General features: G+C 49.8%; 13 protein-coding genes across 13 annotated transcripts; 5 read left to right on the top strand and 8 right to left on the bottom strand.

The window, feature by feature from the left end:
* Nucleotides 1–255: 255 nt before the first annotated feature.
* On the bottom strand, nucleotides 256–1,335 carry BO85DRAFT_453750 (tubulin-binding prefolding complex subunit PAC10). The gene is made up of 3 exons (XM_025661122.1): nucleotides 1,209–1,335; nucleotides 569–1,040; nucleotides 256–486 (listed from the first exon to the last, which is right to left on the bottom strand). Exons 1-3 carry the CDS (start codon nucleotides 1,229–1,231, stop codon nucleotides 382–384), a joined length of 600 nt encoding a protein of 199 aa, XP_025510769.1. The 5' UTR covers nucleotides 1,232–1,335; the 3' UTR covers nucleotides 256–381.
* A 99-nt stretch (nucleotides 1,336–1,434) lies between these two features.
* BO85DRAFT_407308 (TMEM199/VMA12 family protein) lies at nucleotides 1,435–2,559 on the top strand (the record flags this gene model as incomplete). Its single annotated transcript, XM_025657358.1, has 2 exons — nucleotides 1,435–1,762; nucleotides 1,846–2,559. Coding segments are annotated over exons 1-2 (975 nt in total), but the record flags the coding sequence as incomplete, so codon positions are not given.
* Nucleotides 2,560–2,607: 48 nt separating this feature from the next.
* Nucleotides 2,608–4,320, bottom strand: BO85DRAFT_174866 (uncharacterized protein). The gene is made up of 4 exons (XM_025654312.1): nucleotides 3,954–4,320; nucleotides 3,786–3,901; nucleotides 3,174–3,725; nucleotides 2,608–3,103 (listed from the first exon to the last, which is right to left on the bottom strand). Exons 1-4 carry the CDS (start codon nucleotides 4,019–4,021, stop codon nucleotides 2,688–2,690), a joined length of 1,152 nt encoding a protein of 383 aa, XP_025510771.1. The 5' UTR covers nucleotides 4,022–4,320; the 3' UTR covers nucleotides 2,608–2,687.
* Nucleotides 4,321–5,150, bottom strand: BO85DRAFT_174865 (mitochondrial 37S ribosomal protein uS14m). The gene is made up of 3 exons (XM_025654311.1): nucleotides 4,981–5,150; nucleotides 4,745–4,916; nucleotides 4,321–4,682 (listed from the first exon to the last, which is right to left on the bottom strand). The coding sequence occupies exons 1-3, from the start codon at nucleotides 5,085–5,087 to the stop codon at nucleotides 4,620–4,622; spliced, it is 342 nt and encodes a 113-aa protein (XP_025510772.1). The 5' UTR covers nucleotides 5,088–5,150; the 3' UTR covers nucleotides 4,321–4,619.
* Nucleotides 5,151–5,977: 827 nt separating this feature from the next.
* Nucleotides 5,978–6,499, bottom strand: BO85DRAFT_492746 (F1F0 ATP synthase subunit i; the record flags this gene model as incomplete). Its single annotated transcript, XM_025663793.1, has 4 exons — nucleotides 5,978–6,033; nucleotides 6,160–6,210; nucleotides 6,350–6,379; nucleotides 6,463–6,499. 4 exons carry the CDS (start codon nucleotides 6,497–6,499, stop codon nucleotides 5,978–5,980), a joined length of 174 nt encoding a protein of 57 aa, XP_025510773.1.
* A 301-nt stretch (nucleotides 6,500–6,800) lies between these two features.
* On the top strand, nucleotides 6,801–7,369 carry BO85DRAFT_383233 (DASH complex subunit SPC19; the record flags this gene model as incomplete). Its single annotated transcript, XM_025656508.1, has 2 exons — nucleotides 6,801–6,932; nucleotides 6,989–7,369. The coding sequence occupies 2 exons, from the start codon at nucleotides 6,801–6,803 to the stop codon at nucleotides 7,367–7,369; spliced, it is 513 nt and encodes a 170-aa protein (XP_025510774.1).
* A 688-nt stretch (nucleotides 7,370–8,057) lies between these two features.
* BO85DRAFT_407318 (tRNA methyltransferase RSM22) lies at nucleotides 8,058–10,645 on the bottom strand (the record flags this gene model as incomplete). Its single annotated transcript, XM_025657359.1, has 1 exon — nucleotides 8,058–10,645. The coding sequence occupies one exon, from the start codon at nucleotides 10,643–10,645 to the stop codon at nucleotides 8,069–8,071; it is 2,577 nt and encodes an 858-aa protein (XP_025510775.1). The 3' UTR covers nucleotides 8,058–8,068.
* A 239-nt stretch (nucleotides 10,646–10,884) lies between these two features.
* Nucleotides 10,885–12,474, bottom strand: BO85DRAFT_453753 (uncharacterized protein). Its single transcript, XM_025661123.1, has 4 exons — nucleotides 12,129–12,474; nucleotides 11,825–12,010; nucleotides 11,389–11,691; nucleotides 10,885–11,329 (listed from the first exon to the last, which is right to left on the bottom strand). Exons 1-4 carry the CDS (start codon nucleotides 12,192–12,194, stop codon nucleotides 10,946–10,948), a joined length of 939 nt encoding a protein of 312 aa, XP_025510776.1. The 5' UTR covers nucleotides 12,195–12,474; the 3' UTR covers nucleotides 10,885–10,945.
* Nucleotides 12,475–13,093: 619 nt separating this feature from the next.
* BO85DRAFT_383005 (SUR7/PalI family protein) lies at nucleotides 13,094–13,921 on the top strand (the record flags this gene model as incomplete). Its single annotated transcript, XM_025656492.1, has 3 exons — nucleotides 13,094–13,383; nucleotides 13,444–13,626; nucleotides 13,675–13,921. The coding sequence occupies 3 exons, from the start codon at nucleotides 13,094–13,096 to the stop codon at nucleotides 13,919–13,921; spliced, it is 720 nt and encodes a 239-aa protein (XP_025510777.1).
* A 701-nt stretch (nucleotides 13,922–14,622) lies between these two features.
* BO85DRAFT_453755 (ribosome-associated complex protein SSZ1) lies at nucleotides 14,623–17,003 on the bottom strand. Its single transcript, XM_025661124.1, has 5 exons — nucleotides 16,827–17,003; nucleotides 16,684–16,720; nucleotides 16,490–16,616; nucleotides 15,663–16,434; nucleotides 14,623–15,600 (listed from the first exon to the last, which is right to left on the bottom strand). The coding sequence occupies exons 1-5, from the start codon at nucleotides 16,914–16,916 to the stop codon at nucleotides 14,926–14,928; spliced, it is 1,701 nt and encodes a 566-aa protein (XP_025510778.1). The 5' UTR covers nucleotides 16,917–17,003; the 3' UTR covers nucleotides 14,623–14,925.
* A 381-nt stretch (nucleotides 17,004–17,384) lies between these two features.
* On the top strand, nucleotides 17,385–18,340 carry BO85DRAFT_453756 (exosome non-catalytic core subunit RRP40). Its single transcript, XM_025661125.1, has one exon. It carries the CDS (start codon nucleotides 17,445–17,447, stop codon nucleotides 18,282–18,284), a length of 840 nt encoding a protein of 279 aa, XP_025510779.1. The 5' UTR covers nucleotides 17,385–17,444; the 3' UTR covers nucleotides 18,285–18,340.
* A 1,107-nt stretch (nucleotides 18,341–19,447) lies between these two features.
* On the top strand, nucleotides 19,448–20,977 carry BO85DRAFT_430951 (kinase-like protein; the record flags this gene model as incomplete). Its single annotated transcript, XM_025658307.1, has 5 exons — nucleotides 19,448–19,740; nucleotides 19,796–20,124; nucleotides 20,180–20,520; nucleotides 20,578–20,740; nucleotides 20,802–20,977. The coding sequence occupies exons 1-5, from the start codon at nucleotides 19,556–19,558 to the stop codon at nucleotides 20,975–20,977; spliced, it is 1,194 nt and encodes a 397-aa protein (XP_025510780.1). The 5' UTR covers nucleotides 19,448–19,555.
* A 4,179-nt stretch (nucleotides 20,978–25,156) lies between these two features.
* BO85DRAFT_430953 (bicyclomycin resistance protein) lies at nucleotides 25,157–26,861 on the bottom strand (the record flags this gene model as incomplete). Its single annotated transcript, XM_025658308.1, has 2 exons — nucleotides 26,538–26,861; nucleotides 25,157–26,471 (listed from the first exon to the last, which is right to left on the bottom strand). The coding sequence occupies exons 1-2, from the start codon at nucleotides 26,816–26,818 to the stop codon at nucleotides 25,157–25,159; spliced, it is 1,596 nt and encodes a 531-aa protein (XP_025510781.1). The 5' UTR covers nucleotides 26,819–26,861.
* Nucleotides 26,862–27,542: the final 681 nt, after the last annotated feature.

Genomic DNA, 27,542 nt, shown 5'->3' on the forward strand with positions numbered 1-27,542 from the left:
TTGCTTACGATTCGGCTTCCCCACTTTGGGCTTACATGGGTCTGGTTGAGAAACATATGCTGCGATTGATGATTTATGAGATGCACAGCTGCTGGCATGACCTAATATATTTTTACTTGCTGTTGAGCTAGTGTTTGGATGAGCGTGCGAGGGTCCCATGTTATTTTTCGGCGATTATAGACCATATAATGGCACGGCGCATTGCAGATATTTATAATGGATCTACTGTTGTTGATTGTAATCATCATCACATAGACTTTTATTTTCAAATGCCTGCTTTTGACACTAAATACATGCAAAAGGGTAGTCGGAGACAAACCAGAAACAACACAAAAACAGTACATTAAAAGTATCATATCATATCTCTCTAATAAAATGATATCAAGCAGCCTTCTCCCCTTCCTCATCACCCTTACCTTCAGCCTTTTCTTTCCGTCTCTGCACCACATCCCAATTATAGACTCTCGCCGTCGCAACCTCCAGCGTCTACACACACGCACAAACCATTAGCCCCAACCATAACAATAAAAATGGAAGAAAAAAAAATAAAAAAAAAGAATAAGCATACCGTAATCTGCTCCCTCAAAAACTCCAAATCCTCCTCACAATTGGCCAGACTCTTCTGCGCCGCAGCCAACTTCTCATCCAACATGCTCTCAGCCTCCTCAATCGGGTACGCAAGCATCACATTCGCTCCGAGCCAGAGATACACTTCCTCGGTATCAGCGGGGGAGACCGTCGCGCGAGCGTACAATGTATCGTTCAATTCGAAGTTGGTTTCGAGTGCTGAGGCACTTGCATTTTCTCTTCTAAGTTTCAGGAATCGCACCATCTCCAATGTCTTCTTGATGTCGGGGATCTTGTCGCGGAGACCCTGGGCCCGGCGCTGCGTGTTGACTTCCATGAATTGGTACTTCGAGATCATCTCTTGGAAGGACCGTAGTGTCGGTTCCACTTCGCTCCGCGACGATACGTAGTCTGCTACATTGTCGACGAAGGGCGCGGCGGGGATGCCGCGCGGGTTGGTGGGGGGTGTTACTCTGGTTTGATGGTCCCCGGGGAGAGAAGGGGAAAAGGGTTAGTGGTGGTTCTCTTAAGAGGGTTGGGGTGTGGTTTGGGGATATTTGGGCTGGGATGGTAAAGAGGGGAGGGGTTGTTGTGTGGTATAAGAAGGGTGAGTTTTGATGTACGGGATGTGGACTACTCACGAGGAAGTCTTCTTGTCTGCCATGGTGAACAGACAAGTCGGAGTATATAAGTTAGAAAGAGGGTGAGGGCGGAAGGTAAAAGAGATGCACTGCAGGCCGCGGAGGAGAGAGAGAGCGAGGAATAATGATAATGATGGAGTGGGGGAGTTGATTGCCTGTTCGGGAATGGTGTCATCTGCGGCGATCTTCATTATCGTCAACATACTATCTACTATCTACAACTATTCTTCCTTTCTCTTACCTACGCAACTAAACGAACATAATGTTTTATAAAGATATATAACATCTACACAATGGTCCTCCTAACAACAACATCCCCCATCCTCTCCGCCATCAAGGCCCTCCCTCCTACCTCGCGACATGACTTCTCCCTCCCCGATACCTTGAATCTAGAGGACCCAATCTCCCACGACCAATTGATCAAGATAGCTCGCTACTTCCGACAAAAACCTACCACAGACTCTTCATCTTCTATTGACAGAAGCAAAACCCTGAACTCCCTCCTCCGCGGAACAAAAGTCTACGTCCCTCCTCCGCCAAAGAAACCCGAGCCGGTAAGCACCTATCCCAACACTCCATACACTACCTCCCCCAACACGATCCACAAACTAACACAAATGTACTATGATAAATATAGTCCCCCGAATACCTCGCCCTCAAAGCGCGCCTCCTCGCCGCCGCCGAAACAGACGCCTACAACCGCATGACCTCCTCATCCTTCAGCTCGTCCAGTTTCTTCCCTCCATCCTCCAGAACAGCATCAGCAAAACCCTCAATCTTCACCTCCTCCACACCAACCCTTGAAGCACTCCACAACAAACATAACCCTAACAATGATGATAACGAGACAGACCCCCTCACTCCCGGCCTCGTGCTCAACATCTTCCTCTCCGTCCTGATCACCGGGTTCAGCGTGTACTGGGCGCTGCGGAGTTTCCGGTCCCCGGAGATGCTGGTATCTACTGTGGCGAGGGTGTGGAGGGGCAAGGGCACAGGACAGGGGGTGTCGGAATCGGTGAAGGTGTTGGTGTCGTTGGGGGCGGCGGTGGTGGTGGGCGTGGCGGAGGTGATGATTTATGCGATTTATCTGAGGAAGGTGGAGGTTGCGAGGGGGAGGGAGAGGAGGGTGAAGGAGAGGAAGGTGGTTGTGGGGAGTGAGAGGGTTGGTGGGGGGAAGAGTAGGGAGGGTGGTGAGGATGGAGGTAATGGGGAGAGGGTTGGGGAGGCGGATAAGGAGGAAGAGGTTATTTGGGGGAGAGGGGTGAATGGGGGGTTGAGGAGGAGGGTGAGGGAGAAGTGGGAGGAAAAGGAGAAGGATAGTATGAATATGGACAAGCAGAGGGATAAGAGTGAGTGAAGAGCGTATACTGTTAGGGTTGATGTGGTGTGTTCTATGTAGTATATATTACTGTATAATGGACTAATGATGGACATATGCACTATGGTTGGTAAGATTGCATCAATAAGAACCTGTGCTAACTACTGCTCTGAAGCAATATCATCATCTTGCTCAAGCTCAGCAACTCTCTCCATAGCATCACCCCCCATATTCCCCGAAAACTCTCTGAACATCAAATTAGCCTCGCAGTATTCCGGGTCCTCGAAAGTCGTATTAAGCCACTTCAGCATATCCTCCCACGCCTTAGGCATGACACACTCGGTAATCAGCGGCTCGCCAGACGAATAGCAGTTGCACCCATGATGCTCAGGAGCAGGAACAGGCAGCCCGAGATCCTGTTCAGACAGGATATACCCACGGCAACGCGAGGAGACGAAGCTCACAAACGAAGAGGGGTCCTTTGAATCTTTACCATCCTTGTCTCCGAAGTCAACGCCAATCCGGTGGAATGGACTGGTGAGACAGATTGCTGATATATAGGGACGCCATGCTTCCCCTATCATTTGTTAGCCAGATACCAGACAACCAATTACCAAAGACCCTTGTGTCAAGAGGTATAAACCTACAATTACTCCCCAAATACCGAATAACACCCAACCCCCCATCATCCAACCCAACCACCCCAATCTTCGCATCAGGCCTAACCAGCCGACCCCGAGCAGCCAAAATCTCCTCGAACACATACTGAATATGTTCCTGCCAGTCACCATTCCCAGGGATCTTGTTCCGACGAGTCATAACCAGCGGCGGATCTACCGCCGACTTTCGAGGAACGCAATGCCAGGACGTCAATGTCATCGCTTGACCAGAGCCACAGTGCCACACCAACTGCCCCGTGTTTGCCAGGACAAGAGCCGTGTCTTTCTGATCCAGAACAGCCCGCGCAAATTGAACAGCCGACCCGACCTCAATCCCATCGCTGCTGAGAGTCCGGTAAGCCCAGATGCCAAGGTCCTGTATAGGCTCCCCGAACGCAACGATGACGCGGGTGGCAGTGGACAGGTTCTTGGAGATGAGGATGGGCACATGCGCATCGGTAGGTCGAGCTGTAAGTGGAAGCCGTAGAGTGATGAGCCCGAGGTTGCGAAGACGGGAGAGGACAATGTTGCGAATGCATGCTATATAGTGGTTAGTATACGAAGAACAATGTCTTTCCTTTTCTGAAGATATTCGCATACTGTTCATGGCCTCTCGCTGCATCTCATTCCAGCGCGCGTTCCTGTTGATCTTGAATTGGAACTCTTCTTTTGGCGCGGAGATCTTTCGGATCTGGTCATCTTCAGTGATGAAGTACCTGGCTTTGGTTAGTAGATGGACTGATTTCAATCTGTCTCAGTCCCTCTTACCCCAGTTTCTCCAGATCCGCGGGGAATACAGGCTCCGCAGGGAGGTCCTTTCGGCTGAAGACGAACATTCTGGCGAGTGTAGTTTGACGATGACGAGAGAACGAGCGAGTGAGTAACAGTGAGTGGATTGAACAAAAGAGAGAGAGATGAGATATGGAGACAGAGACAACAGATCTAGAATAAAAGCAACGGCAAGAGCAAACAGAAGAACCAGAAAGAAACTGCAACTTCCCCCAACCAATGCCAGTGAATTTTGAGTGAAGCCAAGTGCAGGCGTTTGTCAATGCATAGCTTAGTAGTACTTCATGTAACACCCGCCCTTCACTGCGCAGACCAATCGACAAGATCCGACGGTGTCACATTCAGCTATGGATGATGCCGAACATAATCCCCGAAAATAGCCACACCCACTGTAACTCCCCTCTCTGGTAGTTCTGTAGATCAGAGACCAGCTCAAATAAGCACATGACCCCAAGACGATGAAAAAGATATATCTTATTCCTCATCATCATCTAACAAAAACCCTAATATACAAGTCCTCTGACCAACACAAGGAAACGGAGGAAAAGTTGAAAACAAACGCCTTTCAGGAAGAACCCGCCGAACCCAATGAAAACTACCACAAATATATGTATTCTTTTCGCATAAATTTCCCATACTAGGTGTTTACCAACTGGCCTTCTTCACACCGGGAAGTTCACCGGCCAGCGCCTGCTGACGGAATTGGTACTGCACACACCAACTATTAGCACTGATCCAGTCAAGAGACTCCTCCGTGAGGGGAGACTTACTCTACCAAGTCTAAATGCCCGGATAACACTGCGAGGAACACCACCCGCCACACAGCGGTTCTTGATCTGCGTCGAGCGAGTGTAGGCGTGCATGGAAGCGAGCTGGAGCTGAGCCTGGGCGCGCACACGCTGGGGGAGGGAAGTGTTGTGGATCACATAGCGGAGAGCTTGACTATTATCCAGAAGATAGCAATTAGTAGCTGTTTAGCTGGTTTGATCGAATGGGTTGGAATTACCGTTCCGGCTCGAATTGCTCGAAAACCTTCCGCTTGGTGTGGTCGCGGACAACACGGGGGTTGATAAACCCGCCGAGGTCGAGGATCTTGGACCGGAAGTGCGACATGTTGACCTGGTGAAAGGGGGGTTTCCTGGCGCTGATTTGGCTTGAATGCGATTTGGGGAATGGATTTGATGGCCGGAGGTTTTGGCCGGAGCGGCGAAAGTCACGGGAGTCGGGATGCGGATTGCCTGTTTGGGTTAGGGGCATCTGTCTCTTTTCGCCCGGATGGGGGGAGAATTTTGTTGGATATACTGAGTATAAGGGTACTTTTGTAATGCAAGAATTGAATAATTTATATTATGATGTGCTATATATGATGAAACCATTTTTGGATCGTATGCTTATTTCTGGCCAAGGTCGCGGAAAGTATCTTTGGTATCTTGTGCCTTGACCGTGCAACGTATGTGCGCTATCAAAATCTAGGTCTACTTCGAAGCTCTGTACGCACTAGCCTAGAGGCAGAATGGACGGTAAAGGATTATACTTTCAACATTGTAGCAATAGAACTCAGCCTGTAATTGCACGCCATAAGCATAGTCACTCGTTATGATCATTCTAATGGCCATCCTAAGCTAGCAGACCAACATATACTTCCAATACTCTACCGTGCACACAAAGACCTGCAGCACGCCACACTACGTCTATGCAAACAATTCCAAGGTCCCATATTTCGCTGTATCCACCAGGAGCCTACATACCAGCCTTTCAGCGATGCCCGCCGGCTCCGCACACTTCCCAGCAACACACCACCACCATCAAGCGGAGAAAATAGGTATACAACATATCAATTGGCAAATGTCGTATGACGGTATCTTCTATAAGCTTATACACAGTAAATGCCCGCAAACTCGACTGACCGACGAACCCGCAGCAACCGGGGCTCTCAAACCACCCACAACAGCCACGCATTCATCCGCCATATCCGCGTGCTCGGAAATTCACCCAGAGCTAATTTAATGCTTCTGGTTCTTGAGGTTGGGGTTGCGGGGGTCGTTCTTGAACTCGGCGGCTATGGTGTAACAACCGAGGTTAGCGTGCACAGTTCGGATCGAGAGAACAAGGGATTCGATGTTGGATTCAAGCGGACGCTTGATAGCATGCTGGCATCGAAGACTGTCGTGACAGGTTCACTTACTCGACATCATGACGTTGGCGAAAGAGTTGACACCGTAGAGGATGACCAGACCTGTAATTCGAAACACCGTTAGAAAGCCGCTATTACCCCTCTCTCTCAACGCGCTTCAATGGGAGCTATTCCGTCATATCCGCATAGCTATCCAGGCTAGACATAGCCATTCAACAAGGTAATAGGTGTGCATGCATACCGGCGGCGAAGAAGGGAGCCATGGGCTTGGCTAAATGAGCAAAGCAGGTCAGTTCGTATTCTCATCTCTCTCGAACCCAACATAGTGGCGCGCCAGGACCACGGCAAACGTACCAACGGGGGTGGGGAACTTCTTTCCGAGGAGAGACATGGTGGGCAGATCGTTTGATTGAAAGCGAAGTGCTGGGTATGGGAGAAAGACGGGAGTTGGAGCAGCTGGTGAAGGAGCGACGAGACGAGAGCGGGTACAACGAGGTTTGTCCGGGAGTCCGAATCCCCGGCCGCTTTAACACTTCGGGAAGGATTTGCCGCGCCGCTTTTACGGCTGCGTCTATCGCTGGGTGCCCCTCCGCAGTAAACAATCAACAATCACGATAACGATTAATCAGGACAATACACAAACACACTTTTCTTCCAGCAGATACCTTATTCTTCCTTTCAACATAATCGCAATGGCAGATCACCTCCAAGCCTCCGTCTCATCCCTCGGATCCTCCCTCCAACTCCTCGATTCCTCCATCTCCACCCTCGACTCCGGTATTAGCGACTTCCCCCGACTATGCAAGGTCTTGCAAACTACCCGAGTACGTACCCCATACCCTCCTGCTTGATATCAAAACACCCAATCTAACCCCAACAGCACTTCGAACTCCTTCCCGAACCTACTCTGCGCGAAGCTCAACAATCCCTGCTAGACGAAATCACTCCCAGCATCGCCCACCTGCTCTCACTAGCGTCGAACCATGTGGAGAAGCTCTCGCGGCGAGAACAAGGACTCAGAGCTAAATGCGAGCTGCAAGAGGGGAGAATGTACTCGAATGAGAGCCGCCAGCCCTCGAGGATGCGTAGCGCTTATGGCGACCGACTACAGAGCGCGGGCGCCTCAGGGAAGGCTGCGAAGGCGGCGGAGTTGAAACGACTGATGCAGAAGAAGGAACGGTTGCAGTATGCGGTGGAGAGGTTGGAGTTGCAGAGTACGCAGAGGGAAAGGCAGTTGAGGAAGAGTATGGCGTTTCACTAGGACTCGGCTTGAAGGATGGAAGTGATACTTGTTGAGTTTTGCGACAACTGAATTATTTTGAGCTGCTCAGGCCCCTTGGGCTGATTCTGCGAATGCAGGTTAGTCGAGGAACGGAACGAGAACATGGCCAAGGGCAGAGTGGCTACGGTATTGGGGAGGGTACACCACGCCAGGCAAGTCTTAGCCCGGATTTCGTGACGTCCAGCTAGATGTCCACCTATGGCCCTACTGCGGCTATCGCTATGTTCTGCATGTCGATGATGCATACTGAAACTGCAGGGTCGTGATGAGTCGAGGACCACCGGCGAAGATATGGCCATCGAGCCCTCAATCACTGAGCGGAAGATGGCAGAGCCGGATGACCACGCTGGGGAAACCGAGTGTTCGAGAGGAACGGTCATGCAGAAGTCTCTGGATTACTTGCAGAGGGATCTATAGAGCTGCCCCTACCGCTACGCATGATGCCCAAGCACAAGATGAATAATGGAGATTGTGCCATTGAGTGAAGAAGTCTTTTACAACCAACAGCTATGGTCTATACTACATGTCATATAACGTACAGGAATATAATACAATGACCGTCCCCAACCCACAAATGATGCTCCTAGCCAGGAAGCAATCCAAACCCTCCATACGCCACTTTTGACTCCAATGTAGATACCCGAAAAAGTCACAAGCTAGCCCAGACCCAGTGATAGTTTAGGCCGAAGGCTTCACCTGCTTCAAAGCCTGTCTGCGCTTCTTCTTCATCTGCTGCTTCTCCCAACTGGGTATCTTCTGGCCCTTCTTCTTAATCGGAGTCTGAAGATCAGGCATACTGCTGGTAGCCTCCATACCTTCCTCCAAAGCATCCTCTGCGTCTTCCTCCATCTCCTCCTTCTCAGCAGCCCGGCGAGCAAGCCGTTCCTTCCTACTCTCACCGTGCTTTTCACCGAGTCTCAGCGATCTGGCAACACGGGTCTTCGCGCCAAGAGCCCACAGGTCTCCCCACTGGGACTTGCGCGCATCCTTGTACGCTTGTCGACTGAATGATCGGGGGACGGTCCAGCGCTCGATCTTGCCGGCCGGCGTGCAAAGGTCGAAGATGACGTGACCGCGGCGCTTCATAGGTTGGTAGACGATACGGGGCAGGGAGAGGAAGTTGACGCCACCTGTTTCCTGTTGCTCTGTAGGAGGTGTAGGTTGAGTCTCGGATGCGACAGCCTCGTCTGATGATGCTTCGGCTTCTTGCTTCGGCATCTCGACTGCGTCTTCGTATCCGTCAAAGGCTGCATCTGCGGCTTCGGTGCCCTGGATGATGCTGTCCTCAACACGACGATCGACACCGCGCTGGACGGCGATGTAACTGAATTTCAGGTCCTCGTGGTTGCGGTCCTTGGCGCCGATGATGCGCTGGAGGAAGGCTGGGCGGATGTAGCGTTGTTGGAAGTGACAGTAATCTCTACGGCCCTTGGTATGACCAGGGATCTGGTACATGGGGCACTTGTTGTGGTTGGTGCAGGGGGCGACGATCATGCCGGCTTCTTTTTCGATAAATGTATCTTCTTCGGGCGATTCGGTCAAGTTTTCGTATGTGGTAGATCCGGGACTGGAGATGAATCGCTTCAGGAGCATGTCACGCGCTCCGGCAACGGCTTCGAAGCCCTTCTGGTGTCCCTTCTCGAGGAGGATCAGAACGCCTCCGTTGGGGTTCAGGAGGTTCCATAGGTTCTGTACATGTTCCTTCCGGAGGAACTCTTCCTCGATTCCGAGCAGGGAGTGTGGAGCGATGATGATGTCGTACTGTTTCCGCTTTGGCGGAGCCCGTTCATCTTGCAGGGTTGGCTTCTCGCGAACATGGACGTAGTCGGGTAGTCGCGGCAGGAAGCTGGTATCTTCGAGCATCGCACTGGCACGCAGACGAAGAGAGTCCGATCCAGTGACCACGGTCGACCGGCCCACGGGATAGGGGTCCTCTGAGCTGTGCTCTGGCGTCATGGCTTCCCACTCCGCACGAAGAATGTCTCTCCACGCCAAAACACCGGCACCACCGGCACTAACATCAAGAACATGGGGTCCCCCTTCTTGTGTCATCAGGTTCCGGATCCAGTCCGTACCCAAGCGTTTCCGGACTTCCACCAAAACACTCAGGACAGATGCATACATGCCGGGGTAGAGAGCAGCGAGGAAGACGTTGGCTTCCATTTCGCTCATGTACCGCTGAGACGCTTCTAGAGGAATCGGCTGTTGAGGAGCTTGCAAGCGTAGGGGAGGGGTTGTGGTGGAATAAGGAAGGTATTGGCCGCCGAGTGTGCGGTGGGCGGTATCCGCAATGTGCTTGTTCGAAAAGTCGGACAGGATGACAGAAATAGGGCCCGTCACGCTATCCTTGGGTATGAATATAGTGCTAGGATCGGTGGAAAACTTCCCCATTGTAGTCAAAGGATGGAATTTGGGAGCCGAGTCTGCTGCTGCTTCCTCTTCGAACTGCTCGAGCATGATCTCTCCGCCCAACTGCTCGGCAACTTCTCTCGTCCGCTGCATCGCGATCGTTTCCTCGACTGACGGCGGAGCTTCCATATCATAGACCAACGGAGGTTCGTCGTGCGTCTCAGACTCGTCCATCGCAACTTCCTCCCAGCCGCCCTCACCATCTTCACGGTATAGTTTATCCGGATCTATCTCTTCTTCCACTAGGTCCAACTCTGACTCTTGCGAAAGATAGATTGGTTCACCATACAACCGAGTATACAGCTGAGTCTCTCTATCGTTCAAGAGACCCTCCGGAAGGTATTCACCAAACTCCTGTCTTGCTTCTCGCACCCGCGCATCCAATGTTTCTTCGTCCCGGTGACCGATCGTCTGACTCAACGCATAATCGAAATCGAGACCTTCGAGGTTAAGGGCTTTCTCGTGATCGTCCAAAAGATCCAGCTCGTGCATGAGCTCAGCCATCTCCAGATCCGTTTCGTTGATCTTGTCGACTAAGGCGTAAATAGCATCTTTCTTTTCCGCATCGGGGTCGGTCTCCGTCGCTGTCGTGGACGATGCATGCCTCCGGCTGTGCACCCATGGTTGCGAACGAGCGTAGGTAGCTTCCCTGTGTAGGGATTCCAAATGTAAGGTCGATGGGAACGCTTTGCGGGCAATCGAGGTTCTGGGGCGCCCAGTTATGAAGCTCGCAGCTCCGCGGCGGAGAGACTGCGAACCGGTCTGCGGCGACCTGGATACGGCCGGACGTAAAAGGGCATAGGGATTGGAACGGGTCGCCCTGACTGCCGGAGTTCGTGACAACATCCTCAACCCTTCCACGGCTCGAGATGCAAGTATCAGGAGCTTGTACCTGAAAGAAATTGTCTCGCCACTGGAGAGCTTTTGCTAGGAAAACTCGCGCCAAGCCGCATGCCCATCAGAAATTCCGCAGCTCCTATTGGCTGTTCAGGTAACAGAGCGTTACATAATAATCTAGACCGAGTTGGTGCCTCAGGAATCACAAGAAATGGAGAGGCGCATGCATCAAAGATCAAAAGGTGGGAGGAAATGTTGGATGCATAATAATAGACCTATTTACAAAGCTGGTTATACTAGCTGGACGTACTACTGAGACTCGCTGTCCGTATCTTCGTTGCCCATGAGCACCTTGAGAGCTGATATCCACTTCAGCACTTCGTGCTCAAGAGCGGTTAGTTTGGCCATCACGGCCATAAGGCTAGGGTCCTGGCTCTCTACGCGAATCTTCTCCCTCACCTTGACTTCATCCCCCTTCCAGGTGAAGACATCGCCTGCCTCGTCGTGAGGACGATGACGGCTTCCAAACAACCGGTCCCGCAGATTGAACCCGGTGAGAGATATGTCAGTCGCGAATGCAGTTGGCGTATGGACGGGGGTGTTAGATTCTAGCGTCCTCAAATACAGGACTAAAGCCGAGTCCGCAATGGATAGATGGAATGATAAGTATGCCGGTAGCGGGGGGTCAAACATCTACGACTACAGCTTAGCCCATGATCTAGAACGAAGAGAGCAAAAGTATAGCCACTTACCTCCTCTTGCGCACTTGTCTCCCACCACTTGCCTCTAACCTTATCGCTTTCGCCCTTCAGCATCTGCCGTGCCTCACTGATCGTCTCGCGCAGGAGGTGCAGTTGGCTGTAGATGAAGCCCGCGTTGAGCGGGTCACCGGTCCAGGTGCTTACATCGACAATGTCGAGACTTTGATTGACCAAGTTTTTGACCGAGACTAGCTGATTTAGAATGAGTTCGGGTGTTGTAGGGGTATTTGCCAGGCACAAGCGGGTAGTGGCCGAGCCCCGCGAGGCAAGGGAGCTAAGACGGAGTTGGATGTCCTATAGAGGGGGTTGATTAGCGTCATCCTGGAAGCGCTATCTTGTGATAAGCAACGGCCATAGCGCGCAAAGGATGCGGGTCCATATCACTGGGCTGCATCATAAGCAATGAGAGCGAGTAGTGACAACATACGCCCTTCACGATCTTTGTCCCAACCCGAGTCACAAAGCCTTTCACATTTTCAGAGCGTAGAGAAGAGAGGACGAGTGTTGATCCCGGCTCCTTGGGTGCCAATAGAGCTGCGCATTCATGGAGGCCCTCTCGTAGCGAGGTAAGGGAGTCTTGCAGCGAACGTAATAGCCATTCTAGCTCTTTCGCCTATACCATTTGCCCAAGAAAGTCAGTACTGTCCTCGCCCTATCGATGATGCATGTGCGCCATCGGGTCGGCTCAAATTTGAGGTTCACCGGGGACGGAGAAATAAAACAGGGCATACCAACGCGGAGTCGACTTCCTGTTCTAGGCGCTCTGGGGGTAGAGGCGGGTAAGCCCAAGTAGCCATTGTGAGCAATGACCCAGCGGGTTAGTTGCAACCCTCGGGAGATCGGATGGTTGTACCTTTGGCCCGGCAGTGGTCAATGGATCGGTAGGGAGCGATGGGGGGTATGGGGGTGTGGACAGGACACGGTAGGCAGCAGGGTTTGTCTTCAGGGTCTGGTGACGAAGTCGACAGAAGAAAAAATCCGCATTGGCTTTCGAGTGATCCACGTCGATCCGAGAGGAGGAAAGGCGGGTACCCAACTCAATGGATGGATGGTGGGTGGTGCAACGTTTGTTCAGAGGACGAAAGTTGCAGCGGAAGAGGGAGTTCGACAACGTCATGGATAAGGAATCATGGGCCTCAGCGCCCAGGCCTTCAGGCAGCCTTATCCCGATATGAACTAGCGCAACGCTAAGGTTTAGACTAGCCGAGGACAGTTAGCGGGGCCTGCTGCAACCATGACGTCGACGCCGTCATGGCTGGCCAGTTTGTGCCTCGTCGATCCAAAGAAAACATTGATTCGCAGTTACGCTTATTGTTGAAGGTCACCCTCATCATTATATCACTACTATGGCTCCCCTGGTACTTTATTTCCCCCCCTCCTCCCACATTCCTCCACCGGCTTCTCCGGAAATCCACTCCCTCGCAGACAGACCCTTTCGATCCTACGTCTGTTCTTCTTTCTCTTCCCCATCTATAGGGTCTCGCATCTCTCTCTCGAATGATAGATAGATACCTGTCGCAATCAATAACTTAGCTTGTGCTGGGGACTCTTCCAATTACCGACTCAATAGCGAACTCAAAAATCTTGACAAGATACCGTTACAATGGCTCTCAGCAGTGAGTATATCCCCTGCAGGATGAGTGCCTGCTGCGTCGCACAACAACTAAACTGACACCAATGTACTCTAGGAGTTGCAATGGGCTTCCTAGGCCTGTTCTTCACGGCCGGTGCTCTTCTGTTGATGTTCCTGACTTTGTTGGGCGGAGCAAGAAACTCGCGCCCTCTGAACGAAATCTTCTTCCTGCAGGTCGACACAAGCAATATTCCAGGTGCACCATCCTTATCTCGCTGGACTTTCTGGGAGATATGTGCAGTGTCGGCGAATGGAAAGAACCAATGCGGATCGTCTTACCCTGACTTCCCATTTGATCCCCCGAGCCAGCGCAACTTTGGCACGACTGAGAACATTCCCTCTGCTTTCATCGGGTAAGCAAGAAATCAATTGCCAGACTTTCCGTCGTACGATCGCAATCTAACATTCCACAGCACGAACCACTACTTCCTCACATCTCGGTTCTCGTTCCCCTTCCTCATCATCGCGCTCTTCTTCGGCGTGGTGTCGCTGTTCACTGGGTTCCTGGCCATGTGCACACGCATTGGAAGCTATGTCTCTTCGCTGATGGCTTGGATCGCTTTGGTTTTCCAGATCATCACGACTTGCCTTATCACGTAAGTTTACCACAGAAACCAGAACAGAGCTTCACTAACAATCTCAAGTGCTGTCTACGTCCAAGGACGCAACAAGTTCAACGCCAATGGCCAGAGCGCCAGCGTGGGTGTCAAGGCTTTCGCTTTCATGTGGACCGCTGTGGCTTGCCTGATGCTTGCATGCATGTTCTATTGCATGGGTGGTGCTGTCGGGCGCAAGGAGAGGGGATACAGTGGCCGTGAGCACCGTCGCCGGGGCTTCTTCTCGTCCGCACGCTCAAACAGCGTAAGAAGCAACAAGGAGACTGCGCCATAAATTCGACATGGATTATTCAGGAAAAATTGAAAGAACTGGGCTATAGTACTTCGTCAGTACCTACTATAGTACGCCGGCCTCCGCCAATTGTTCACCTATCGGCCGCAAGCCTTATAGTCGCCCTGTCAACGCCAAAGGGTGCGTCTACCGGAGTATGGATCTGATTGTTTGTGACTTGTTCTTTGTGGGTTGATAGCCACACCCTCCTGTGCGAGAGATCAAGTGGGCTCATCCGCGCATGCTAACATTAATGTCTCTTTGATGATGGATGTCTGTTTAACTCGGCCAAGTTTCATGTATTATACTGTCGTTGCTACTTTATATCTATCCGCCCTTAATTGTAATACAATTTATCTGAAAAGAATGAACTGATACATGAAGATTAACAGAACGTGACACTTCGTAAGGATTCCATTATTCTCAATATAATAATCGGCACTGAGAAATCAACTGTATGCGTAATGTATAAGAATAGCTGATTATACTTCCTAAGCTCGATGTTGTGAAACGGATAGATTGTTACACCACTTGTCTGTTGTTACTATTCTACTTAGTATATTCTATCTATGATTATAACTGCGCTTGCATGTGCTAACTTAGGGTCACGAGGTGGAAGAATGTGCCCTACAGAAGCAGATAGTGAACTCCTACGGCACAACTTTAGTCCCATACATTGTTACTTTCTGAATATGTTAGGAAAATGAGTCTGGAAACACATCGGCTCTCTATTGTGCTTCAAAACAGCTCTATATACTTTTAAGAAGCCTTCATCGATACATCATCATCAATAAGTCATAGCAAGACAGAATGCAGAACATATTCCCTGAGTCCTGCCCGGTGCACACAATGAATGCAAAGTTAGTTGCAAAGAGGCCACAGGGGTCACAGGAGTCGTTCAACAATGGTTATAAAAATCTAGATCGATTCATAGAAGGAAAAGCATCGTTATAGTCTTGAGATGTTCAAAGATATATGAGCAAAAAAATTATACGTTAAAGGGAAATCTAGGCCTTGGGAGCCTCAACGGCACCGCGGACGGCACCTTGGCCGCCAACTTCCTTGGCCGTGATCTGCAGACCAAGGTCAGCGTTGACGTGAATCATCAGCTCAACCTTGCTGCCAGCCTTGACGCCCTTGACGGCCAGCTCAGCAATGGGCTTCTCGGTCTTCCAGACGAGCTCACGGATCTCCTCCTCTTCCTCCTCATCGGAGTCGAAGTCAGAGTCATCCTCATCCTCTTCGGTCTTAGTCTTCTCCTCCTTGGGCTTGGGCTCGGGCTTGGTAACCTTGATCTCACGAACACCCTCGCAGACACGGACGAAGACATCGCCGCCCTCCTTGGGAACAGAGAACTGCGCAGTACGACGAGCGGGGAGAGCAGTCTCGGTGTTCAGGAGAGGCTTGAAGTCAACGGTCTCGCCAGAGGTAAACTCGACACCGATGGCATTCTGGAGGTGAGGGGTAGCGGTAACCATGGGGTGGATGGACTGCTCGATGTCCTCCTTGTCGAACTCCTGGATCAGGGAGGCCTGGATAGCGGCACCTCTGGGAGCGAGCTCGGAGGGGTTGATAGCACCAATGAAGGTGGAGGGAGCGAGGATGGTGGTCTTCTCGGGGAAGATGTTGCGGGCCAACTGGGCGATCTTGGGGGTGTGGGAAGTACCACCAGCGAAGATAACCTGCAAAAGTTAATATCGTGCTGCAAGCAGGACGAATAACAAAGGTTTAAGACGGAACGAACCTCATCAATGTCCAGGACATCGAGACCAGCCTTCTTGACAACCTGCTCGATCAGGCCGGTGAACTGAGCGAACACCTTGCCGGAGAGCAGCTCGTAGCGGGTACGGTTGACGGTAGAGCCGTAGTCAATGCCGTCAGCCAGAGACTCGATGCTCAGAGTAGCGTTGGTACCGAGACTGAGAGCCTTTCTGGTGGCCTCACCCTCCAGCTTCAGCTTGGCCAGACCACGAGCGTTCTCGCGGGGGTCAGTCTTGTGCTTCTTCATGAACTCCTTAGCGAAGTGGTCGATGATGATCTTGTCCAACTGAGCACCGCCCAGCTCGTAGTCGTGAGCAGTGGCAAGAGTGGTGTACATGCCACCACGGCAAGCAACGACGGCGGCATCGGAGCGAGTGCCACCAAGGTCGGCGACAACGACCAGCTTGTCGGTCACGACAGCCTCCGGACGAGCGTCGTAGGCAAGGACAGCAGCAACGGGCTCGTGGATGAGCTGCAGGACCTCGAGGCCAGCAGCGTTGGCAGCGGCAATCAAAGCCTCACGCTGAGCATCCTTGAAGTCGGTGGGGACAGTGATAACAGCAGCGTTGACCTCCTTTCCAAGGAAATCAGCGGCAGACTGCTTCAGACGGCGGAGATGGCGGGTTGTGATCTCGGAGACGGTGACAGTGTTAGGGGTCTCGCTGGAGGTATCGCAGATGGAGAAAGCAACGGTCGAGTCGCTCTGTTGAGGGTGGGCCGAGTTGTGGCAGGGAGTGGGGTCTATCGACTTGAAGCTGTGCAAGTCCGTCAGCATGTGCGCCTAGTTGTCGTCGGAACGAGTTGACATACTCCTTGCCAAGGAAATCTCTGAAGTAGGCAACGGTGTTCTTGGAGTTGCGGATAAGCTGGGCCTTAGCCTGAGTACCGTGGTATTCCTCGCCATCAATGTAGGAGAGGACGGTAGGGATTTGACGGTCTGATGATGGGTGAGTCGAAGTGTTCGAATACAAGACTTTTTCCAAAGCGCTTTAGAATATACTAACCTCCCTCCTCGTTGGCAATAACCTCAGCCTTGCCTTCCTATAATCCAAGTCAAGTCAGCGGTCTGTCGCAACTTTGCACAGCGGTGGTGACAAAGTCCCAATGGGGCGGGCATCCGCATGGGAAGGGTACAAAATTCACATACGGCGTTGATGCGGGCAATGGAGCTGGAGGAGTTGCCAAAGGAGATACCGATGGCGAATCTCTCAGCAGTGCCGTTAGTTTCGGAGCTCATCTTGACGGTAGGATGTGAGAAGAGATGAAGGGGATTGGGGGAGGAGGGAAGAAGAAGAGGAGGAAATCAAGTCAAAGTAAGTCGGGCTGCTGCTTCTCGAACCGCCGCGCTTCGTTTTGCCCCGAAGGAAAAAAATTTTGGCTGGTTTGCAATTGGCGGGCAGCTGTGGCTGACGGCTTATCGATAGTAAATGTGGCGGTGCAATTACAGTTCGGCAGTCATGCAGCAGTAGCGTCGATAATCTAATGGGATTGATCACTCTCCACATATATCAATTGATATGGGGAAATGAGAAGGCGATTGCTCAGGCACTACAGTCTTACAGCAAGTATACCTTGTATAGTTCACTCTCAGACCATCGTGGCGTCCGTCTCATCTTCAATCTAGATTGAGCTAGATCACGTGGAGATAAGCACCACTCGATAAGCCTTTGGATTTGCGCTTCTTTTTGCCCGTCGCGGTCAACCACTCCAGCATTCGTGAACCTCCAACACCACTGCAGGCCCCAGTGGTAAAAACACGCCCAACATGTCATCTCCCTTGATCCTTCTCCCCGGGGACGAGATCCCGTCAGAATACCTCCCATCTACCAATTCGGCGCCATTGAGACTTGGCCCCGGTCTCCGTCTACTTTCGCAACCGCCCTCCTCTTCCCCTCAAGCATCATCCTCCCCCAGCCATGTCCTCACAGCCACACAAGCCGGCATTCTCTCCACAGACACCAAACGGAACGCTGTATCTATCCTCTCGACTCCGAATCGCCGCTACATTCCTACTGTTAATGACCTGGTCATCGCACAGGTCCACCACTCCAGCGTGGACTACTTTCACTGTATGATCACGCCGCAAGCGCCCCATGCGGTACTGGGACAACTATCCTTCGAAGGTGCGACGAAGAAGACCCGGCCGATGCTGAAACAAGGCGATCTGGTTTACGCGCGTGTGCTCTCGGTGGGTCTGGGCGCGGGCGCGGAGGTTGAGCTGGCCTGTGTGAACCCTGCAACGGGCAAGGCTGAACCTGGAGGACTCGGTCAATTGAATGGGGGAATGGTGTTCGATGTTTCTACTGGCATGGCTGCTAGGTTGATGAGGGCGAGCTCATCCTCTTCGGACTCACAGGATGGTGCGGCCGGGTTGGTAGTGTTGGAGGAACTGGGCAAGAAGTTAGAAAAATCGGGCGGCTTTGAGATCGCCGTGGGACGAAATGGTAAAGTCTGGGTCGACTGTTCTAGCGGAGGCGAGACTTCAGTCAAGGCTACGGTAGCTGTGGGACGGTGTCTGACTACGATTGATGAGCACGATTTGAATCCGGCGGATCAGAAGAAGTTGGTATCGAGGATATTGCGGGAGATGAAGATTGAGGTATAGATGTGCTTTGTCTCTTAATGAATGATAGTGTGATAATACCATGCATTGTTTGATGATTCTTGCGAGCGATACTATGTAGCAGAAGTGCGGGTACCAGATGTACATACATTGCTGCATTGTTCTGGGCCTGGAATAAGCAGTAGAAACTTGTGACCAGCAGAGCAACCTCTTCGAGAGGGAGCTGAAGTCTCTTTTATACTAAAATGCTTGCAACACACTTTTCATGTCTATGTATCGCTCCGGGTTTGCTATATCTGTAATTGACAGCGCTTCTCTAGAGTTTACCTACCATGAGAGATGTGAATGTTAGTTTCATTCAAGTAAGGAAGAACCCAGAAACTCTGATAGCAGTTGGGCATGCCAAGTATCCATCCCTTACAGGTAAGAATACAAGTGGGATCCTCGCTTAAACACAGTACTCCATTGTCGCCAGTCACTATTTCCTATGACACTGCATAGATATAGAGGGGGCAAACCCTTAATTGTCTTCTTCCAATTTTCTCAAGAAAAACAGAAAGACTAGAAGCGTTCGATCAGTAAAGATAGAGAGAACATTTTGATAGCTAGCCATGCATTTAGATGCTAAAATAGCCCTTACTAGTAGTATATGTGCGGGCTATCTGTAGCATATATAGTTATTCTACATGTACTTTCTTCTTTCAAAATCATAAACTCCTCAATGTGCGTTAGGATATATGCACTTTTGGAAATTAGTGCTCCTGGGTTGTAATAGATAGTGTAAAAATGCGGTTCTATGGCTCTGTTGCCCAATCCACATCATTGTTTTACTTGCCACCGGCACTTGATTATTTGAATAATTACATCCATTGAAGATATATATTGTATATTAGTATCTTAGCACTGTGCTATTATTTGCATCGGACCTGACTCATTAAGAAGATCTTCAATTATGCATGTACTAGTAGTATTACACCAGCTCTTCTACAAGCCAAACACAACGAAGTAGGGGGCTTTGTTTCCAGAAGCCAAATAATATGGCAATATGAAGTATCTAGGGCAAGTCCGGAATGCTATGATCGACACTAAGACCCTGTCGGGCCCCACAAATGGGCTTTCCCCCACCCAGTCTAAGGAGGTCCCACAGCCCGGATACAACCCCAAAGCAATCTAAACACTACATAGCAGGCGTCAGCTACAGAGTTCTTAGGAAGGACTAACCTTTCGTAAGAAGCATCATTCGAGGGAGTTCGCCAGTACAACCCACTTGAACAAACCTTCTAATTTCAGTTTTCATTTCACACTATCAGGTCATGGAAGACCTGTCCGTCTACGAGCAGAATAATCTTCTCTACTCACAGGAAAAGCTATCAAAGTATCGACCTGGTGGATACCACCCAGTCTCCCTGGGAGAAATCTTCAAGGATGGTCGCTATCAGATTCACCATAAATTGGGTTGGGGAGGGTTTTCCACCGTGTGGCTTGCGCACGATAAAGAGTGAGTGTCATCAACTAACGACTACATGCCTCTACTATAAGTAACAGGTTATCAGGAAAAACCAATGGGTTTCGGTGAAGATAATGAGAGCAGATACCTCCCAGGGCTCTCAAGAACTTCACAATCTGCAATTATTAGCAGACCCTTCCCAGGGAAAGCCGTCTGCAAAATACATCGTTTCCGTTCTCGACTCATTTACTCATCAGGGCCCTAATGGTACCCACTTGTGTATTGTATTTGAATTGCTCGGTCCTTCTGTCAGTAAGGTTGTTGATGATTATCATTCCTTTGGAGATGACCTCGAGATGGACATTATTCTTCGGATGTCAGAGCAGCTTCTAGAAGTTATCAGCTTGATTCATGAAGCTGGCATGGGACATGGAGGTAAACCACCTGCAACGGTCTCGTCCCCCACATCAAAGTGCTGACCATGTGATAGATATAAGCGGCGGAAACATCGCCTTCAGCTGTAGTAGCCTTTCACACGCAACAAAAGCTGAGCTTTTCGAAGTTCTGGGTTTGCCAGAGGTCGAAGACCTGGTTCGTCTTGATGGCCAGCCGCTGGGCAACGGTTTGCCGAAACATATAGTAAAAGCCGCAGATTGGGAAAATTGGGTAGATGAAGATGAAGAAGATATTCGAATTCTTGACTTTGGGGAGGCATTCATACAGGGGAATGAGCCTAAAGTACTTGCTCAGCCAGGGCAATTGCGGGTCCCTGAGCTAATTTTCACCAATTGCTTTGACTACCGCGTTGATTTATGGCGCGCAGGCTGTATGGTAAGTACCGTATCCCTGCCTTTTCTGCAGAGAATATGACTTTAACATAACAATGAGATCCATGCATTCATATTTGGGTCATATCCCTTCCAATACCTAGGCGAAGATGAAGTCTTGGTCTCACAGATGATCCGCTTTGTGGGGAAGTTGCCGAAGGACTGGCAGCCGATATGGGAACGCATGAAGATGAACTTTAAGCGTGGTTTAAAATCATCAGAAGGTGAGTAAATAAACCATTGTGCGTCCATGGTAGAAGACATGTTTGCTAATAGCCTTGAAAGAAGTTGAGGTGTCTGAACTAGACAGGAGGCTCAGTAGAAGGGAGCCGGACCCGATACTTACTCGTCTTGCCTCAGTCATTCGGCAATTGATGAGATTTGTACCGTCGAGTCGAATAGAGGCCTCCGAGGCACTTGCTCTCTTGAGGTCAGAGCAGGATGCAGATTATGATACCTGAGCATATACATTTTCTCTACAGGAGACAGTCAATAGAAGGACGCATAGGAATAAACCAATCAACCAATCATAGACAACATTCGTTCGTTCTCCATGCCCATTGAAGGCCTCGAAAACGGCCATCATGACTTCGACCCAAACCCTTCGAATTCGGCTAGACCTTTTACTGGGGTTGCAGCCAGCGAAAGTGGCAGACTTGCCTCCCATTTTCCGACAGTATCAATCGGAATAGTGGCGGGGGACAGTGAACGTTTATGTCCGTCGACTGTTACAGCGTCTTGATCTCTCCTTAAGGCTGAAGCGTCACCAATTATTCCACCAGGAGCACTGTATCCTGCAGCTGCAGAATCTCGGTGCCTGCGCAATAAGATGTATAGACAGTCTCGCCCGAGTTGAAAAAGAGGGATGGATGTACTGGTTAAAGAACTCGAGTATGTCCTTCTTTGTAAGTGGTTCAATGTGTTCGACCTCTTGATATACTGGAGTTTCAAACCACCCAGTTAGTCAGTTCATGGAGATGCGGAAGTGGGTTTGGGCCGCGGCGCGCGGGTGTGCATTGGTACTCACTTCTCCATGCGAGGTAGGTCCATCCCTTACCATTTAAAGAACATGCTGACGATCCAATTCCAAACAGTCATAAAAGAGCTGCTTGAAACAGTCTATACACTTACGAGACTTACCTGGATGATGGATTTACAGGAAATATGGAACAAATGGATGCTTTTTCTGCGGGTCCTATTGCAGGTTGTCTGCAGCTGAAGTTCCGAATGCTCACATAGCGAACACCATAAAGCACCCATAAACTAGCCATTAACCTTGAGTAGTTGCCTGTAGAAGTAGCTGTTTGCTTAAGTGTACTTGGCGCCCGCACAGCAGTGGTGCTGACATGAGGATAATGTTCGAAAGGAGTAATTAGTTTGCGAGCAAAGACATGAAAAAGCAGTCCCTTGATGCTGCAGAGTCTGCCACTCAGAATTTTCTTCATATTGTCAATCGCACCTGTTATTGATGATCATCAATTCAAGCCTGTTAATCACCCAGCCATCCTAAACAGGTCGTTCCGATGAGGATTTGCTATCACGTAGGAGTCCATACATAAATCCACATCACAATATGGAGAAACATGTTACCACAGTCCAGAGATAAGATCTCTAGAGCGTTGCGCCCCTCCAATTTGCGACCTAAACAAAAGAAAAAAAAATTTACATCATGGGTTCCATCTTTGGGACCCGGTAGGTTTCAATCCAGCAATGAACACACACGCGTGTGCGTAAGGAACCCCTTCCTGCACCGTCTTTTCGACCAAAGCCAGACGCTAGACTCAAAATGGAACCTATCATACGTCATATGCTGTGGGTTGAATGTAACATACCGCGTAGATACTCCCTGTATTCTGTATTGAAGTGGGAAGGATGCTATCAGGTTATGACCCTGGTTGAGAATCCTTCCGTCGGTAGGCCGTCGGAGTCCCAAACCCCCTTTTTCCGGACCTATCTATTCCTATTGATGGGGGAAGTGAACGATGAAATGTGGAGATGGTGCAGTGGAGTGTCAGAAAGTACGTACCGTACATGTTGTCTAGATTTATATGTTATTCGAATTCGTGTCCGGCTGCATATGTACACTTTGTTATGAGAAAGGCTATGGTGGAATCAAAGCCGCTGTGATGTGCTCGCAATTTGTAATGGCGGGCGATATTATCGTTTACTGTGTCTCCATATGGGAATGAGGTGTTGTTTATCTACTGTCTCAAGGTAATCTTTATTTTCAGATGATCTCTCTGTGCTCATTTTATACTAAGTATGATCATAATGGTCGTTCAAAGAACGTCGAGATTTAAGCAAACGAATTCGCAGAACTGAAGTCACATATGGATCTATCCTGGGTCGTCAGTGGAGAAAGAGGCTCAGAGAAAAAGAGAAGGCGATTAGTTAGGTATGCTCTGTGTGATTGAAGATGTGCGAAGTTCTTGCCATCTTGAAGATTGTTTGGTTCAGAAGTGTGGTTCGTAGAGTCTGAAGTTGTTCTTGTATGAGACTGGATTGTTAACATTTGTGAATCTTGTGAGAGGATCAGAGGGATGTATATAGCATTAGAGGCAGGTGTTTCCCAGTTAGATTCGTGATTGACTCTGTTATCCTCAACCATACGTACTCGCTGCTTGTGCATGAAGCCCGTGAAAGCACGCGAGTATGCATGAATCCTAAGGCGGATGCAGTGATACATTGTTCTCACCCTGACTAGCCATACAGTGTGTGATGAAGCTATCTACGGAGTTTGATTGTCTAGATCTCCCCTCCCCTCGTGTCTCAACCCCGTCTGAGCACTTGCTTGGAGCCGTGCCCTAAATATCCATTATTCCAGGATGATTTATTCAACCATCTATGCATACTTCTTGCTCGTATCTTCAGCTGTATCTGGAATCCTATCCCCCTTCTCCACATGGTGATAGGGCTTGCATAAATGCCTCACTTTATTGCAGACATCGTAGCTCAATGTTCAGAAGGATCAATCAATCCAAATCCCTCGAAGCTGTGCAGTACAATACCATCCTTGGTATCATGCACCTATGAGATGGCGTCATTGCATAGCAACTAAGATGAGGGAAATTGTAACCCAGCAATCCTAGGAAGGTTAGTGTCTCTTCAATCTCGCGAAACCTAGATATGTTGATACTTGTCACTACCAACAACGGATAAGCACTTGGCATCCGCAAGACAAGCACCCCAAGACATATGCCAAGCATCCTCGGCTGGACCAGCAACTCCGCACGCCAAGGTTGTGGCGCAACTGATCTGCATTGACCCTGCTGACTTGTGTTACCCAGTAGATGGATATGGAGGTACAAAGAAGCTATTGTCACACATAGGTGAGTATTGATGGGCGTAAGCGTACAAATTCCATTTGATAGGGTTCCAAGCAAAAGAAATCAGCATCAGGTGTATGTACGAACTGCAATCTGCCCAAAAGCGGACCGCGTCGTTAACCGGTCCTAGATAGAAAGATAAGAGCATCATCTATCTACGACGTGAATGATGCACTGGCTAAAAGCTACGTCGAGTGACGTCTAGCGCAGGCTGTTATTGCAGCCGCAGAGAAGTGCAATATGCATTGAAACCGGAACGAAGTAGACCAAGCTGCATTGGCTATCAGCATCGCGCAATACATCATCCCAATTCATACCGGTCAAACATATCGAAGGATAAAGGATGCAATTCAAGTCTTCACTTTTTGTCACGGCTCGCGCGCTTGTACATAATGCATCTTAGACAAAATACTTAAGTATGATCTGTAATCAACGCTTACATCTCCGAGGAGCATCCCACCTAGATACAACTTGAAAGATACGATTGATACGCCCAGTATCTACGAAGTAGATGGATAAGCTCCTAGTTCAGCATGATAAGCCGTTACAGTACATTAATGCGCAGCTACAGTAAAGCCACCCTCAAGGCCTTATGCAAAGAATGTCTCAATGCTCATGAAGACCACCTGCGCGGGCCATACTACCTAGATAGTGATAGATAGGCTTTCGGGCCGCTGCGGATCAGGGTGGGTCGTCTCATGTTGTAGAAAGTACGTAACTCCACTTTGGTTAGTTATAGGAGAAGATAAGCGCCTACTTAGCCAGCTACATGATTGACATGGGGAGCTTGGAGCTTACCTAGGCATGGCGCAAAACGTACTTGAATGAGGCTATGAATACTACAGTAGATCCTCTAGCACGCGATGACTATTGTAACCGCCTCACTTGTTTGTCGTATTGCAGATGAAGATTTGATTTCCAAGTCAACGGCATGGATGGTATCGTGGTTGAAGTGTGGATCATCTTATTCTGACCCCCGAGTACGTAGTGTAGCCCGTGGGTCATAACCCCCAACCCCCAGAGAACACTCGAGCGGGAGCACTGCCATCGAAGCAAGATGCCCATCCCAGGAAGAATCAACGCACCCGCAACGGCCACTGTCACTCCATCGACACAGATGAAGACACAGTCCAAGCAAAGATCCAATACCTCACCAAAGCCGAGCAGCACAAACATGTGAAACCACTACGTGCACTTTCAGTACGACTCCGACATTGCCCCAACGATTAAGTAATCTCAAGTATATCTGATGAGAATAGAGTATATACAACAAGTACTATGGACAAACAAATACCAATCAGATCCAATATGTATTTACCGACCCTCCCTCCCAAACCGCTCCTTACTTCTAAACCAATCCCCATAGACCATCAAGGCCCCCAACGGCGGAATAAAAGCCGCCGCAATAAAAGCCAGAACTGTATTCCCCCGCCCCTGACCAATACTATCATACACAGCCGGGCCGATCAAGGGCAAGAATGCTCCTGCGATAGCTCTGAATATAACCCCAGCAGCAATAGCAGAAGCACCATGGATCTCATACGTATCCACGACATATGTCTCAGCTGGAATGGCAGAAAGCGTCATGCTAAAACCGGCCAGACACGCTCCAATAAGCGGCACGATAAACTGGACATGATAATTCAACGTCCATCCGTAGATGATGAATCCCACAGGGAGGATAACAGCAGCAAGAAGCAGATGTACTAGTCGCGACTCAGGCTTGAATGCGTCGCCTTTTGTTTCTTTTTGACGGATGACGTAGCGGTCGGAGGTGAAGCTGTAGAAGATCAAAGCAACGGTGTTGCCGATGGCGAGACTGAGGAATGTGAGCCCGATGGAGCCGCTGGTGAAGGTGTTCGGGTAGGTCGATTCCATGGATTCTGTGAGAGTGGCCATGATTAATGACACCAGGGCGTAGGTTGTGGCCATGTATGTCGTTGTCATGATAAGGATGGGAGATCGGAAGAGGATCTGCATTGGCTTGATAGCGCTTTCAAGCATAGTAGATGCATCGATCCGGGCTTGATGTTTAGACTGGTACTTCAGGTTGATGTTGTTGTTGTTGTCTGCGCCCGCACGCTCACTCTGTAACCGCTGCGCCTTTCTCCTCAGCAAAACAACTGTGTACGTTTCTCTCAGCACAAAGAGTAAAAGCAAGCTAAAGAATCCCAGCACAATAGCCGCCAGCCAAATGGACCATCGCCAACCCAGGTCCTCGGCGATATACGCCCCCGCGATAGGCGAGATGAAATCTGCGATCATCTGAGTGCCCATGACTATTGCCATGGAGCGGCCAGTTTGTTCCATCTTGAACAAGTCGCCGACGATGGCGGGGCCTAGGGTGAGAATTGACAAGAAGCATCCCGTTAGGAACCGGAAGGCAATCAGCATGGAGATGTTGGTGCTGAGCGCGCTAGCAACTAAGCAGAGCAGCGCGAGGAAATTCCCTATATGGAAGACAGGAAGTCGACCGAATCTTTCAGATAGCGGCGCGATAAAGAATGGACCGATTCCTTCACCGAGTTCCCAGATCGTGACCAGGAGGGTCTGGTCGACTTTGCTGTGTGAATGGAATTCATCGAGGATTTCGGGTGCCGTAGGTACGATTGTCATCGTTGAGAAGACACTAGATGATTGTGGTCAATTTGAATGAAAATAGCAGTAGACTGGCGAGAAATAGATGAGATCTCACCTAACGAAACCCATCCATGAAACAACAATCACAATCAGCCATTTGTGCACTGGCGACCAATTCAACGGGTTTTCCGGGTCATCCTCATCAATGTCCACGAGAATGACGTCCGGATCGCTATCTTCGCTAGCATCGGCATTTTCCAATGGCCGTTCGTCGGCATTCTTTTCCTTCTCGTGATCCACCGCAGTCAGGAACTGCTCTTTGTGTGACGAATTGTGCGGCTCGAATGAGGATAATATGGGGACCGGGTGGTTGATGGCCTCATCGGTGAAAGACATCACTTCCGAGCGGACGGCATGCGCAAATAGGTTCTAATCTGGTAACTGAGACAGCAGGTAGGAAAAGGCGCATAGCGACAATTTTAGGGCCGACATAGTTCATCACGTGGAGAGACTAATACGCAACCCATATCCGGAAATACGGCGTAGGGAGGCCTAGAATTAGCCTTAAGCATTTATTAATCAAAAGCATGGGCAGACATAGTCTAGTCCCCTGAGAGTTTCCATAATCTTACATGGTATTTGAACTCGGTGGCGGATTTCAAAGTAGACATTTTTGCCCAATAGGGAATTACTTTTAGTTCTTATCAACAAAGCATGTGATTAGTCTAACTAACTCCACTATTCCCTCCACGCTGTATAAGGCTAAACGGCACGCTCCACTTCGAGTGGCCTTATGCAAGATACCAACGTCCTGGCGGAGAACTTACTAGCAGCAATTTAGGCACCTCGGAGATGAGGGCTACTAGGTAGGCCTTCCATGGGGTTCTTTAAAAGGACAGAATCAACTTTGGATTGCTGGGCTTTGCGCTGAAGATTTCTACTACAATAGTCGTCGTCTGCGCAAGTTCAAGGGGATCAATGTACAGCGTGGTAGCCTGCATGTATACAATCTCGGTCGTCGAAGCGACTAGGCAAAATCTGCTGAGAGTGGAAAATATACTGACTACATGCTTCTAGGTTACGGACTGGCTATAGAAAAATAAATCCTCAATCCAAGTGA

This window comes from Aspergillus piperis (genome assembly GCF_003184755.1).
Source record: "Aspergillus piperis CBS 112811 unplaced genomic scaffold BO85scaffold_28, whole genome shotgun sequence".
Classification (NCBI taxonomy): domain Eukaryota; kingdom Fungi; phylum Ascomycota; class Eurotiomycetes; order Eurotiales; family Aspergillaceae; genus Aspergillus; species Aspergillus piperis.